The sequence below is a fragment of the Rissa tridactyla genome, chromosome 7 (genome assembly GCF_028500815.1).
Source record: "Rissa tridactyla isolate bRisTri1 chromosome 7, bRisTri1.patW.cur.20221130, whole genome shotgun sequence".
NCBI classification, from domain to species: Eukaryota; Metazoa; Chordata; class Aves; order Charadriiformes; family Laridae; genus Rissa; species Rissa tridactyla.
In genome coordinates this window covers 53,068,000-53,081,703 of record NC_071472.1, presented here as the reverse complement: position 1 = coordinate 53,081,703, position 13,704 = coordinate 53,068,000, and the positions used below count along the sequence as shown (strand labels likewise).

Below are 13,704 nucleotides of genomic sequence, written 5' to 3'. Positions count from 1 at the left end.
ATGGGGGGGGGGGGGACGGGGGGCAGGATCTAGCCTCCGATACCCTCCGCAGGAGGGAATCTAGGGCAGGAGGAGGAGCGGGGGGGCCCGGGGAGGGAAGCTAGGTCAGCCCCGGGTGCTGCCAGGGCCGCAGGGTGGGAGCCTGGGGAACGCGGCGCCTTATTGAGAGCAAGCAGGGCGGGGGGCGGGTGGTATGCGTGTCCCCCCCGCCAAGGAGGAGAGGCCTGAGGGTGGCAGGGAGCTGTGGAGGCGGCGCAGGCTGGAGAAGTTGTCCCCACCCAGGGCACCAGAAGCTTCCTCCGTGCAGGCACCTGGCAGGGTGAAATGCCAACAAAACTTTATTCAATACATAATTACAGCATTAAGAACAGGAAGGTTTCAGGCTATAGCGGCTCGGCCGCTTCCTTGCTGCCGCTGCCCAGCTTCAGGCCCAAGTACCGCAGCAGGCTGGGGAGCTCCTGGCAGCCCGCTGCCACCTCAGGGACAGCCGACAGGACCTGGGGACGAGAGCAGCGTTAGTGCCAGGGCTACACAGTCACAGCAAGGGGTGGGAGCGATGAACCACAAACCTCACCTCCTTCATCTTCTCCTGCATCTCCTCGTGGGTCCTCAGCATTTTCTGAGCCTGCTGGAGCCTCAGCTCCAGCCCTCGGACCTGCGGTGGGAGATGTCTGTCAGGAACCTGCCCCAAAATTGGTCAGGGAGGTGTCTGAGAGTGGGGGGGGGACTAGAGCCAGGGTAGGTCCTCGGGGCTCCCCGTACCTGCTCCTGGTACTTGTCAGAGAGCAGCAGGTTCTCATCCTCTTTCTCCAAGAGCAGTAGCCGCAGTTTGTCCACCTGCAAAAAGAGCGAGCCTTGGGGTGGGAGGCTCTCCCCTGCCATCCCGCTGGTTATGCTCAAGGAGCAAGGTCTCGAGAGGTCCCCTGTCCACAGAGGGGTGGTGATACGAGGAGCCCGCAGCCCTGGCAGCCCCCCCGGCCTCACCTCCTGCCGCAGCAGGACTCGCTCCTGGACGTAGGTAGCGTCCACCTTGGGCTCCTGCCCCCGCATCTCCTCCCACAGCACCTTGGCCTCCGTCTCCGCGCGCTGGAGCGAGCGCTTCAGCTGGGAGACCTCTCCCTTCAGCCGCTGAGGGGGGGAGAAAGGAGATGCTGAGAGGGGTCCCATGGCTGGCACCCCCCAGGCACGCAGCCCAGCCAGGCCCCCATCACACACCGTGACTTCCCCACTCTTATCGATGAGTTGCAGCATCTTCTCTTCCTGCTGTTTCACCACGTCCTGCAGCTCCTTCTCGTTCTGCAGGGCGGGGGGAAGAAGTGGTGTCAGACAGCGCCTGGCCCTGGCCACCCCCAGGACCTCAGGGTGGAGCGGGTTTTCTCATGTTTGAGAAGGTCAGACGAGCCAGGAGCACCCATGGGGCATCACCGGAGCCGGTCACCCAGATTCCTCCGTGTCCTAGATCAGTGCCTGTCCCAGTTCGGCTCTGCCCTGGGGTGAGTGCTGGCCCACTTCTGGCACCGGCTCACCTCTAGCTTGCCCCTCAGTGCCTTGTTCAGCTTGGCGATGGTGGCAGCCTGGGCATCCATCTTCTCCTGGCTCTCGGCTGTCACCGTCTCCAACTGGAGCTGCAGGTTGGAGCTGGGAGAGCACAGTGGGGCTGAGCCGGTGGGGAACATGGTGCCCAGCACCAAACCCCATCCTGGGCATCCCACCAGCCCTGTGGTAGGAGAGGCCAACCCACCAGCCCCACCAGCTGGAAAAAGCCCTTCCAGCCATGGCAGGAGAGGTCTAACCCAGAGCTGGGACAAGAGGCAGATCCCAGACAGGTTGCCCGCAGGAGATACCGTGCCCGGGAGAGTGGTGCCCATGCCCAGCCCTCGACACGAGCCCCTGCTGAACTCACATCTCTCTCTGCAGCGCCTTGAACTCGCTCTGCTCCAGCTCCTGGATGCGGGAACTCAGCATGGCGAGGTTGGAGACCACGGCTCTCAGCTCCTTGACGCTCTCCAGCAGACCTTCCTCGGGCTCTGCAGGCAGGGCAGGGGCTCGTGAGCGGCACGGAGGGAACGTCAACCCCAGGGGACGCAGAGCCAAGCAGGAAGGCATGGCTGCTCGTCCCCTGGTGCGGGCAGCCCTGCAGCTTCAGAGCAGGCTCCAGGGCGGGGTGACAGCCCCAGTACCTATTGGTTTTGGCGTAGAGGCAGGTTTGTCCTTGGTAAATGCACTCCCACCTCCGGCGGCTTCATCAACATCTGCAAGATGAGAGGGCAGAGTCCCTGCTGTGCCCAGCCCTGCATGCCCCAGGGAACACGACCAGAGCTCACCCACGCACCCGTCCGCCCCGGGGAGCTCAGAGATAAGACCCCAGCTGCTCACAGGACCCGCGACCCAGCCCACGGCTGCCACACGGGAACAACTGGGGAATCCACAGGGAAGGGCATGGGAATGGCACTGGGATCTCCTCCTCTCCAGCTCCGATGCACATTCCCAGCGTGGGAAGGAGCAATCCCCATCCCCACACAGGGACCCCCCCAGCACCCAGCCAGCAGGTGCCTCCTCACCTTTCCACGACACCGCTTTCAGGACGCTGCCCACGAAGGAGTCCCCGGCGCGGTACGGGGTACGGCACGCCGGCGTGCGGCACGCCGGGGTCCAGGCACGGCGGGGTGTCTGCCAGCTCGGTGTCCGTGGAGCCGGGGTCCAGGCTCTGCTTCTTGATGGGGCATCTTCATCCTTCAGGAGGGGAGGGAGAGCACAGCACCGGAGCGCGGCTTGCAACAGTTCTGCACTGCCCCAGCGAGTTGGGGGGGTCTCAAAGCCACACCATGGAGAGTCACAGGGGTCTGGTTCCCCCGCCCCGGGCCACCTTCTTGTCATTGACCCTGGGGCTGGGCTCCTACCTCCTCTTGCAGAGCGGCCTTGAGGCAGTCGGCGAGCTCCTGCAGCCGCATCTTGCTCTCTATGATGTCTGTGGAGCACCAGGAGACTTTGTCCCTCTTGAGTTGCAAGTCGCGGAGCTTGGCCTTGGTGCTCTCCAGCTCCTGGCTGAGGGCAGCCTCCTCTTCCCTGTGGGATGGCATCAGCCTCAGTGGGAGCCTTCCCCCTCCTCGGCATGGCATGGGGACATTTCACATGCTTGCCTCCCACTGTGACACAGGGCGGGTGCAAACCCCAGAGATTTAGGCACCTTCACCCAAGATGGGGTCTGCTGGGCTTCCCCATAGCCCCTCCCACCTGCCTGGGCAACCACGCTGGGCTTGGCAGCAGCCACTGGAGCCCCGTCCCCACTGTGTGTCCCCCACCCCCCCAGGAGGAGCTCAATTTCCCAAAATAGAGGGTTTCAAGCGGAGATGGTGAGCAGGGTCGGTACCGCAGGCGCTGGTGGGAGCCCATCAGCTCCTCGTACTGCAGGCTGCGCTCCTGCAGGGCGGCCAGCGAGGACTTCTGCCTGGCCTCCAGCTCCAGCAGCTGCGTGCGGGACATGCGGTTCTCCTGGTCGAGGAACTGCAAGAGTGAGGAGGAGGGGGTTGACACAGTCATGAGCGGCCAGAGACCCGAGGGGGCCCATTGGGACCCCCAACATGGTCCCTCCCACACCTCGGGGTGCTGTTTCCAATAAGGGACAGCTTTGCCCCTAACAGACCAACCGCTGGAGAAGAGTGGTTTACCAGGGACACCGGACAGGCTTGGGGACAGCACCATGGCTGCAGCCGGGGGAATTATCCCAGAGAGCTGTTATCCCCGCCCCACACCCCCCCTCCGACCCAGGAATCCCTGCCGGGCAGGATGGAGAGCAGCGCTTACGTGCAGGATTGTCAACCGCCCCCACCGCGCTCATCCCCCACCGCGGGAGGGCTAATCCCGCTCCTGGCCGGCTGCCAGCGATGCCGCCAGGCCGTGACGGGGACCGGCAGCACATGACGGCGCGGGCAGGGTCAGGCAGCTCCTACCTCCCGGCACTCGGTCGCCTCCCGCAGCTCCTGGAAGAGCCCGTTGCACTCCTGCTGCAGGGCGTCCCTCTGCTGCGCCAGCCTGCCGGGACGGGACGGGGTCAGGGGGTGCCGCGGGGTGGCAGGGGGTGGCTATGGGGAAGAGAGGGGGGGCCAATGCCCTGCCCCAAGGGCTCAGACCCACCGGGCCACCTCCTCCCACTGCTTCTCGTTCTCCTGCTGCAGCGTATCCCGCTCCTGCTCCACGCTGGCCAGTTTTGTCATCACGGAGCTCAGGTCTGCGAGGGGCAGAGCCATCAGCGTCGGAGGGGGACAGGACAGGGGCAGGTCCAGCCCCCACGTCACCCACCCCTACCTGTGCTGAGGCGCGAGTTGGCCACCGTCAGCTGCTCCAGTTGAGCCTCCGCATCCCGCAGGGCCACCGCGTTCTCCTCCAGCTGGCCGGATGCCTGCAGAGACACCGTGCCCACCGTGCTCTTCCCCATGGGGCGTTCCCACAACAAGGGGACCCCCACGCCTGGGGTCAGCCGGGCCGCAGGAGAGCACCCCGGCCACCCCCAGGCACTGCTCAGCACAAGGCACCCCCCTACCTCCTCCTTGGCTTGAAGAGCTTCCTCCGCTTGTTGCCTCATGGCATCCCGCTCCTCTAGGCAGCCCTGCAGCTTGCCGGGCACGTTCTCCAGCACAGCCCGGCACCGTGACACCAGGGTCCTCACCGCCTCCCGCTGCGAGGGGACACGGCACAGTCAGCCTCAGGGCCAGGGCAGCGCAGCCGTGACGGCTGGTGGTGGCACTGCCCCGTTGCGTGGCCAGGGATGGGGCTGGCAGCCAGGCTGCCCGCGGCACCCAGGGCACGAAGGGCTGCGGGGCAGGGGGAAGGGAAGGCGAGGGGCTGAGCCTACCGCCAGCCCCCAGCGGGACGCCCCTCACCTCCGCGTCCAGGGCTCTCCTTTCCTTCTCCATGTTTTCAAAGGTGACATCTATGAATTCCCGGAAAGACCGAGCCTCGGCAGCCAGGGATGCCTGTGGGGCAGGAGAGATGGGTCAGCGCTGCCACGGTGGAAAAACCGCATTCCATGGCTGCGGAGGGAAGCGAGCGCCAGCCCCGAGGCCGGATTTGTGGCAGCTTCCCAGCAGTGCCAAGAAACCTCTGGTGGACCCGAGCCCATGGCAGACCACTGCTCAGAGCATCACCCAAGCTCAGGATGTGGGGAGGTCCCTTCCAGCCCCCCAAAGACCCAGGTGGGAGGCAGCTGGAGGTGCCCACCCGCTCAGTACCTGCACGTCGATGGCGTCTGCCAGCAGCGTGCCCAGCTCTCGCTGGGAGGCCAGGCTCTGGTCGCGGGCACTAATCTGGGCGCTGGCATGGGCACGGAAGGCCTCCAGGAAGCGATCTCCCTGCCGAGGGAAGGATGATGCTCCAGGCGTGGTGTCACAAGAGGGGCAATCCCAGGAGCCATCCCCACACGCTGCTGCTCCCGCTCCCAGCAGGACACAGCCCGAGCCAAAATCCCATCCCAAGAGCTCCAGCCGCCCCAGGCAGCCACAAGCACTTCCAGGACCACATCGGGCTTTTCCCCTGGGATGCCAGAGAGATCTTCATGCCCTGGAGATGGGCAGACGCAGGATGCCCCACCAAAGGCATGGGGACAGCAGAGCCTGCCCCAATCGCCCCCACTGGCTGCCCCCCTACCTCCTCCTTGGCTCGGATGGCTTTGTCCGCTCGCTGCCTCATGGCATCCCGCTCCTCCAGGCAGCTCCGCAGCTTGTCGGGCACGCTCTCCAGTACAGCCCGGCACCGCGACACCAGAGTCCTCACCGCCTCCCGCTGCAAGGGGAGACAGTGCCGGGAGGCACCGGGTATAGCCGACAGCTGCCGTGTGTGCCGGCAGTGCCAGCATTGCCTGAAAACTGCGGGAGAGGAGGGCCAGCCTGGCTGCACGGGGTCTCACCTGCTGGGAGAGGGCTCCCTGCTCATCCTGCAACCTCTGAAAGGCGTCATCCGCGAGGCTCCGAAACAGGAGGCTCTGACTGCTCCAGGCGCTCTGGGGAAGGGACAAGGGCACCGGCGCTCAGGCAGTGCTCCCGGAGCCGGCACAGGCAACGTCGGGCACATGTGTGCCCTGCCTGGCTGAGACCCGGCACACTCATCGCATGCCAGCCGGCTGAGACGCACCATCCCCGTGGCGGCCAGCTCCAGCTCTCGCCGCAGGTCCTGCTCCGCTCCCTGCTGCCGCTGCAGAGCCTCCGTTTTCTTCCACAGCTCGAGGTAGAGGTTGCGGTAGATCTCCTCCTCCTAAGGGCATCCGGGCAGAGCGGAGGGGGCTTCGCACCAGCCCGGCTCCACCCTGGGGTCCAGCGAGAGCCATTTGGCTGTGACACCTCCCATCCACCCCTACCCATGTGTGCCAGGGCTGTTTCCCCGCGCAAAGGATTCAAATCCAGCAAAAATAGCGGGTTAAGCTGGGGACGTGATGCCCCAGCAGCCCTGCTTTACTTCTGCTCCGCCGGGCTGCGCTGCAGCCGGAGCCACCGTCCTGCCGGCAGCACGTGGGCACTGTCACAGCACCTAGGCCACACAGAACTGGGTGGCATCGCCCCAGTGAGGACTCTTACCGCTTTGGGGTGGGTGACATCCGTCTGCGTGAGCGCATCCCTCTGCTCAGCCGGTCCCACGCCGGGCAGCGGGCGCTGGCTCTCCTGCCAGTCGCGCAGCCGGAGGGAGAGGGCTTCCATGATGATGAGGGTGCTCTCCAGCCGCCCCTCCAGCTCTGCCCGCGGCAGGGACTTCAGCTGCTCACGGGGACAGCTGGGGACAGAGAGAGGGGGGGCTTGGGGAAGGGATGGCCCGTGGGTGCCACAGCCTCATCCAGGGGGGGCATGTCCCCACACTTACTGCCAGAGCAGGGAGTCCGTTTCGGCAGCGCTGTCCTTGGCGCAGGGGGGGGCCGCCCACAGATGTGTTCGTGCTCCTCTCCCGCAGGTCCCGGGGGGTCATGAAGGTGCCAGCGACCGCAGTGGGCATGGGTGTGACGCTGGTGCCAGCCACCGCGGTGGACACAGGGGTGACGCTGGTGCCGGCCACCGCGGTGGACACCGGGGTGACGCTGGTGCCGGCGTCCCGCCGCGGGGCGGGCAGGGGCAGGCTGTGCCGCAGGGACTCCAGCAGGGACGAGGCATTGAGGCTCTTCTCCAGCCACACCAGCGGCAACACCCAGGACACAGCACCCGGGGCCACCTCGGGCGAGGGGACGGGGGTGGCCGTTGCCTCCAATCCATCATGCTCAGACCTATCTGCCTCCGTGGGAGGGGGTCCGGAGGGGTCCTGCTCTGGGGGGGCGGAGGCTGGGGACTGGGTACCCTCAGGGGTGTCCTGGCAAGGTGAGGGACCCGAACTCCCATCTCCAGCCGAGGGCTCGGTAGCCACGGGGCTGCAGGAGAGGTCGGTGGGCACCATGCGCCAGCCGTGGAAGGGAGCTTCCTGTGGGGTGGAGCTGGTGCCGGGGGGGCCTGGGGTGCAGGAGGCCGGGCTGGCACTGACAGGGGTCCCGGGGGTGCAGGATGCTAGAGTGGTGCTGCCCAGGGAGTTTGGGGTGCAAGGCACTGAGCTGATGATGCCAGGGGGGACGGGGGAGGCGCTGCCGGGGGGCTCGGGGGTGCACGGCCCCAGGATGGAGCTACACATCAGGGCTGGCACGGTGCTGCCGGGGGGCTCCGAGGGACTGGGCCCTGGGATGGGGTTGCACAGGGGAGCCGGCATGGTATTGCTGGGGGGCTCTGGTGTGCGCGGTCCTGGGATAGAGCTACACGTGGGGGCTGGCACAGGGCTGCTGGGGGGCTCCAGGCTGCTGGACCCCAGGACGGGACTGCACAGGGGGGCTGGCACGGTGCTGCCGGGGGGCTCTGGGGAGCTGGACCCCACGATGGGGCTGCACAGGGGGGCTGGCATGGTGCTGCCGGGGGGCTCTGGGGAGCTGGACCCCACGATGGGGCTGCACAGGGGGGCTGGCACGGTGCTGCCGGGGGGCTCTGGGGAGCTGGACCCCACGATGGGGCTGCACAGGGGGGCTGGCACGCTGTTGCTGGGGGGCTCTGGGGTGCATGGCTCCAGGACAGAGCTACATATAGGGGCTGGCATGGTGCTGCTAGGGGGCTCTGGGGGGCTGGGGCTGCACATGGGGGCTGGTATGGTGCTGCCGGGGGGCTCTGAGGGGCTGGGCCCTGGAAGGGGGCTGCACAGTGGGGCTGGCACGGTGCTGCCGGGGGGCTCCAGGGTGGGGCTACACAGGGGGGCTGGCACAGTGTTGCTGGGGGCCTCTGGTGTGTACGGCCCCGGGACAGAGCTACATATAGGGGCTGGCACAACGTTGCTGGGGGGCTCTGGGGTGCCAAGTCCTGGGCTGGGGGTGCACAGGGGGGCCGGCACAGCGCTGCCAGGGGGCTCTGGGGGGCTGGACCTTGGAGTGGAACTACCAGGGGGCTCCAGGCTGGTGCTGCTGGGGGGCTGCAGGGCACCGGGCACCAAACTGGGATTGCCGAGGGGCTCGGGGGCACCAGGCTTCAGGGTGGGAGTCGTGGGGGTCTCGGAGGCGCTGGGCCCCCAGGTTGTAGTCCTGGGGGGCCACGGGATGGTGCTGCTGGGGGGCCCCCGGGCGCAGGACACTGGGGTGGCACAGTCATGGTCCTACGGGACATTTGGGGGGGGTGGGAGGGTCAGGACTGCCCTTGCCCTGCCCCCCCAGCACCCCATAGCCGTTTCCCCCGGCCTCCCCACTTCCCCCACCCCAATGCCTACACCTGTCCCCCCACTGCCCTGGAACCACCCCCCCCCCTCCCAGTATACCCAGTTCCGGTACACCCCAGCATCCCTTCCTATTACTCCACGCACAACCCCCCCCCCCGTCCCCACACCGACCTTGAGCCGCAGGCGGCGGAGCAGGGGGGTGAGGCTTGTGCGCTCGGCGCCCGGCTGCAGCCGCAGCTCCTGCAGGGGGGTGCGCCGGGGCCGCTGCTGCGCCTGGGGGGCGAGGTGTGTGTTGGGGGGGAAGCACCGGGGGTCACCGACGGCACCACCGGCGGCGGCACACACACCCCCCCGCCGCAAACACATCCACAGGTACCAGGAGCGCTCCAGCCCGCCGCCCCCACAGCCACCCCGACACACCCGGGGCCGCCCCGCTGGGACACCCCCCCCCCCAACCCAACCCACGGGGCTCTTCGAGCCGCCCCACCGGGACGCGCAAACCAGTGTCCGTCCGTCGGTCCGTCGGTCCTTCCGCCCGTCCACTCCCGCCCCCGCCCACCCCGTGCCGAGCCCCCCCGGCGCCGGGCTGCACTCACGGCCGGGGTCCGTGCGGCCCGCATGGCCCGGTACCGGTCCCACTCTCGGCTCCGGTCCCGGTCTGGCCCCGCCCCTCCCCGCGCGCTGCCGCCACCGCCCGTTTGAAAACCAGGCGCCGCTGCGATTGGCTGCTCAGCGGCACGCGTCACCCTCCACGGGGGCGGTGGTTAGAGGCGGGGCCGCGGCCGATTGGTGGGCGGGAGGGCGTGGGCGGGGCCTCACGCGCGGCCCCGCCCCAACGGCGCTGTGCAGCGCCGAGCACCGCGGGGCGTGGGGGGGATAACGGGAAGGGCCCAGCTCCCCCCGCACACCGGGGGCTCCCCCGCGCCGGTACCAAGGGAACCAGCCCCCCGCGCCCGCCCAGACCCAAGGGGGGGGGGGGGGGGGAAACGCCAGCCCCGCACACACTCCCCCCGGGTGTCCTATTTCCCACCCCCCCCAGGGTCCCGCTCCCCTCCCCGGGGGTCCCGCAGGGGTCAGGGCAGCCCCCGCAACGGTGCCCGCGGCTCTGGGGTTTATTGCTCCCGCGGGGAGAGGTACAGCGTTGGGGTGGGGGGGGGACCCGGCCCAGCAGGGTCCGACCCGCTGCCGGGTTTTGGCGGGGTGGGGCGGGGGGGGGGGGGGGCATGTCCCTGAGCGATGCCGGGGTTCCCGGCCGCGGTGGCTCAGCCAGGCCAGGGCCGGCCCGGGGGGGCGGCGAGGTCGCAGTCGAAGTCGGCGAAGGTGGCGGGGTCGGGTGGGGGCTGCTCGGGGGGACGGGGGGACACGGCCACCGCCACCGGGTCCTTCTGCAGCAGGTCGGCGTCGAAGGCCACCCCGCGGAAGAAGGGGTGGCCCTGGAAGTGGTGGAGGTAGCGCAGGCGGTACAGGGGGTTGTGGCACAGCAGCTGGGGACAGAGGGAGGACAGTGAGAGGTGGGGACTCCGACATCCAGCCTGGGGGGGCCAGTGGGGACCCCAACATCCCAGCCCGAGGGTTACCTCGGCGAGCAGCCGGGCCAGCGCGGGGCTGACCGTGGGTGGGCTCTCGTAGCTGCTCTGCTTCACACGCTCCAACATGGCCACATGGTCCCCTGCCGGTGCCACGGGGAACTGGGGGGGCAGGGATTGAATTTAGGGGCTCCATGGGGTGCCCCTATTCCCCCTTGTCCCCCCGGTCCTCACCTCCCCGCTGGCCAGGGCGAAGAGCAGGACTCCTAGGGACCACCAGTCGGCTGCGTGGCTGTAGGGCCCCCCGCTCAGCACCTCCGGGGCTGTGGGGATGAGCGGGTGAGTTGCCTGGTGGGGCTGTGCCCCCCACCGCAGCCCCCCGCTGCCCCCTTACCCATGTACTGCAGGGTGCCGCAGATGGTGTGGGCTCGCTCCCCCCACTGCAGGTGCCGGGAGAGGCCAAAGTCAGTGAGTTTGAGGTGTCCTGTGGGGTGAGACACTGCGTGGGGGCCCCATGGAGGGGGCGTCCCTGTGGACTGGGCATCCCCACGGATGGGATGTCCCCACACCAGTGTCACCAGACTCTTACCTCTCTCATCCAGGAGGATGTTCTCCATCTGAAATGAGACAGGGACTAGTGTGGCCTCTCCATGCCAGGGGGGTTTGGAGACCCCCCCCTACAGCCCCCCAAGCCCCGCTGCCACCCACCTTCACGTCTCTGTGCACGATGCCCAGGTCGTGGAGATACACTGGGGAGAAGACGGAGTGGTCAGAGCGATGGGTCCCCTTCCTGCACGATGCCCACTGCCACCCCGCCGGCACCCGGCAGGCAGCTGCCCACCCCTGGGGACGGCTGACCCTGCCTGTGGGTCCCCATTGGTGGGGACAGGGGTGGCTGTCCCCAGCATGGTGGGCCACTCACCCAGCACCAGCACCAGCTCGGCAGCGAACAGGCGGATGGTGGCCTCGGCGAAGCGCCCGATGGCGCGCCACAGGGCATGCAGGTCTCCGGTGCTGCAGTAGGTGCACACTGCCGGGATGGTCGACGTGCTTTACCCATGGGCTGGCACAAGGGGCACGGGCACCGGGGCGGCACGGGCACGAGGGGCCAGGTGGGTCACTGGAGCCATGCACCAAGGTGACATGGGCACCAGGGCCATGTACCAAGGGGATGCAAACACCGGGGCCATAAGGCCAGCGAGGTGGCACAAGCACCAGGACCACACTCACACCGAGATGGCACAAGATTCAACATGGGCACCAGGACCACGTACTAAGGTGACATGGGCATGACTAAAGCAGCGTGGGAGCATGCGAGTACCCGGGACATGTACCATGGTGACATGGGCACCAGAGCCATGTGAATACTGGGAACACACAAGCATCAGGGCCACGTGAGCTCCAAGGTGGCACAGGCATCGTGGCCACGCAGGTACCAAAGTGACACAGTCCCCAGGGTCACACAGGCACAAGCTATGTGGGCACCTAGGTGGCACGGCCATCAGGGCCACCAGGGCCAGGCAGGCACTGGGGCTGGGGCACCTCATTCACCCCCACACTGGTGCCCGCCCCACTGTGGCTCATCCCCATCCCTGTCCCCTCGGTCCCCACAGTGGGAGCCAGCAGCTGAGCGCCTGGATCCCCGCGGGGCAGCGGGCAGCGCGGGGGGAGTGTGCGCGTGTGCGGGGACACGTGTGCGGGCGGCGAGGACACGTGCTTGAGCAAGGAGGGGGGGGAAGGCAGGGCGAGCCCACGGGCAGATGGTCACTCACTGATGAAGAGGTGGCGCTGGCCCTGCCAGCTGTCCCCCAGGCCGTGGACAAACGGGTGCCTGACCTGTCTCTGGGGACACAAAGCAGAGAGGGTGAGCGGCCCCTGGGGTGGGGGGGGCAGGGGGGACCGGGGATCCCACTCCTGCCACCCTCCCTCCTCATCCCCAGCAGCCTCCTGCCACCCCCACAACCACCCTGAACCCCTCCCCATGGGCTGGGGTCCCCCTTGGACCCCCCCTAACCTGGATGCTGACTTCTTCCTTGCACTGCTTGAGGGTGTCACGGCGCAGCACCTCCACTTTGGGCACGACCTGGGGGGGGGGGGGTGGGGGGCGAGGGGCCATCAATGGGACCAGAGGCGGGCGGGGCACACCCCTGGACCCTAGGGTACAGCACCCACCTTGACGGCGCAGACCTTCTCCCGTCCACAGTCCAGCACTTTGAGGATGGTCCCGAAGGAGCCTTTGGCCACGAAACCCAGGATCTAGGGGCGGGGAGGGGGGAGCAGGGTCTGAGCACCCCACGGATGGGGGTGCTCAGGGTGGGACAGGGTGCGGGGTCCTGCGTGGGGCGGCACAGGGCACCCGAGGCAGGCGGTGGGGACACACGGGGACCAGGAGGACGCTATAGGGACCCCAGTGGGATGCAGGGGGACCCAGTATGGGGCACGTGGGGACGGGGGACAGGGACGTGGGGACGGGGGACAGGGACATGGGGACCCGAGCACGGCGGCTGTGGATGCGGGCAGGATGCAGCGGGACCGCGGTAGGGCGCACGGGGACTCCGGTAGGGTACAGAGGGACCCCGGTGGAACGCACAGAGACTCGACACGGGGCGCGGGGACCCGGCGGGGGTAGAAGGGGACCCGGTGGGACGGCCGGGGACGCCGGTAGGATGCGCAGGGACCCGGCACGGCGTGCGGGGAGAGCCGGTAAGACGGTCGGTAGTCCCGGGACGGCGGCAGGGGATGCACGGACGGCGCGGGAGGACGCTCGGGGAGGATGTGCGGGGCGCTGGGGGACCCCGGTAGGACGTGCGGGGACCCCGCTATGGGGTGTGAGGCGACCCGTTAGGGCTCTCGGAGCTGCCGGGGCGGGATGAATCGGCGCTCCGGTAGGATGGTTGGGGACCCCGTTAGGAGGGTGAGACATTAGGGGGAGGGGGGCCGGGACGGCACCTTGAGCTGCTGCTGGCGGGCGGAGGGGCGGACGGGGAACTCCGGCAGGAAAAGCGAGACGAGCTGCGGCAGCGGCCAACCGGGCAGCGGCGGCTCCTCGGCGGGGCCCCGCGGGGCCAGGGCGAGCCCCGACCCCGGTACCGGTACCGACCCGGCGCGGCCCAGCAGCGCCCGCACCCACGACCCCACGGCGCGGCCCTGCGGAACCGGGGGCAGCGTCAGCGGGGCGGCGGCGGGGGGACGGGACCCCGGGGCGGTGAGGACCCCCGGAGCCGCCGCCGCACGCACCTGGGGGGGCCGCACCGGAGCCGGGGCCGGGCCGGGGCCGCTGCTCGTTGCTCCCATCGCGGCGCCGCCCGGCCGCGCCCCGAGCCCGGTCCCCGGTAATCCGCCGCTTTACATAACCCCGCCGCCCCGCCCCGCCCCGCCCCGCCCGCCTGCGACCACCCCCAGCCCCGGGGCCGGGCACCGGGGCCGCCCCCCCCACCCCGCGCAACCCCCCTGCACCGGAGCTCGTCCTTGCACCCCGGGACAC

General features: G+C 68.8%; 2 protein-coding genes across 2 annotated transcripts; both read right to left on the bottom strand.

The window, feature by feature from the left end:
- Positions 1 to 362: 362 nt before the first annotated feature.
- Positions 363 to 7,552, bottom strand: SPAG5 (sperm associated antigen 5). The gene is made up of 22 exons (XM_054209187.1): positions 6,847 to 7,552; positions 6,567 to 6,759; positions 6,127 to 6,246; positions 5,903 to 5,995; positions 5,644 to 5,778; positions 5,229 to 5,348; positions 4,881 to 4,973; positions 4,541 to 4,675; positions 4,306 to 4,399; positions 4,135 to 4,228; positions 3,951 to 4,032; positions 3,371 to 3,504; positions 2,901 to 3,066; positions 2,562 to 2,733; positions 2,181 to 2,252; positions 1,904 to 2,027; positions 1,527 to 1,638; positions 1,216 to 1,296; positions 985 to 1,128; positions 763 to 837; positions 575 to 655; positions 363 to 497 (listed from the first exon to the last, which is right to left on the bottom strand). Exons 2-22 carry the CDS (start codon positions 6,684 to 6,686, stop codon positions 384 to 386), a joined length of 2,361 nt encoding a protein of 786 aa, XP_054065162.1. The 5' UTR covers positions 6,687 to 6,759; positions 6,847 to 7,552; the 3' UTR covers positions 363 to 383.
- Positions 7,553 to 9,956: 2,404 nt separating this feature from the next.
- On the bottom strand, positions 9,957 to 13,514 carry RSKR (ribosomal protein S6 kinase related). The gene is made up of 12 exons (XM_054209723.1): positions 13,458 to 13,514; positions 13,170 to 13,367; positions 12,393 to 12,476; positions 12,235 to 12,303; positions 11,993 to 12,062; positions 11,143 to 11,250; positions 10,929 to 10,969; positions 10,810 to 10,837; positions 10,615 to 10,704; positions 10,455 to 10,543; positions 10,272 to 10,382; positions 9,957 to 10,178 (listed from the first exon to the last, which is right to left on the bottom strand). The coding sequence occupies exons 1-12, from the start codon at positions 13,512 to 13,514 to the stop codon at positions 9,957 to 9,959; spliced, it is 1,167 nt and encodes a 388-aa protein (XP_054065698.1).
- Positions 13,515 to 13,704: the final 190 nt, after the last annotated feature.

What these genes read in the sequence shown, in the direction of transcription:
- SPAG5 (XM_054209187.1), bottom strand. Translation starts at nt 6,686, where the DNA reads ATGGAAGCCCTCTCCCTCCGGCTGCGCGACTGGCAGGAGAGCCAGCGC. An exon ending in CTCTTCAAGCCAAGGAGGAG is followed by an intron (nt 4,400 to 4,540) that starts GTAGGGGGGTGC and finishes GTGTCTCTGCAG; the next exon opens with GCATCCGGCCAGCTGGAGGA. An exon ending in GAAAGCGGTGTCGTGGAAAG is followed by an intron (nt 2,253 to 2,561) that starts GTGAGGAGGCAC and finishes CTCATCTTGCAG; the next exon opens with ATGTTGATGAAGCCGCCGGA.
- RSKR (XM_054209723.1), bottom strand. Translation starts at nt 13,514, where the DNA reads ATGGGAGCAACGAGCAGCGGCCCCGGCCCGGCCCCGGCTCCGGTGCGG. An exon ending in TCGCCCTGGCCAGCGGGGAG is followed by an intron (nt 10,383 to 10,454) that starts GTGAGGACCGGG and finishes CTGCCCCCCCAG; the next exon opens with TTCCCCGTGGCACCGGCAGG. An exon ending in TGGCCCGGCTGCTCGCCGAG is followed by an intron (nt 10,179 to 10,271) that starts GTAACCCTCGGG and finishes CTCTGTCCCCAG; the next exon opens with CTGCTGTGCCACAACCCCCT.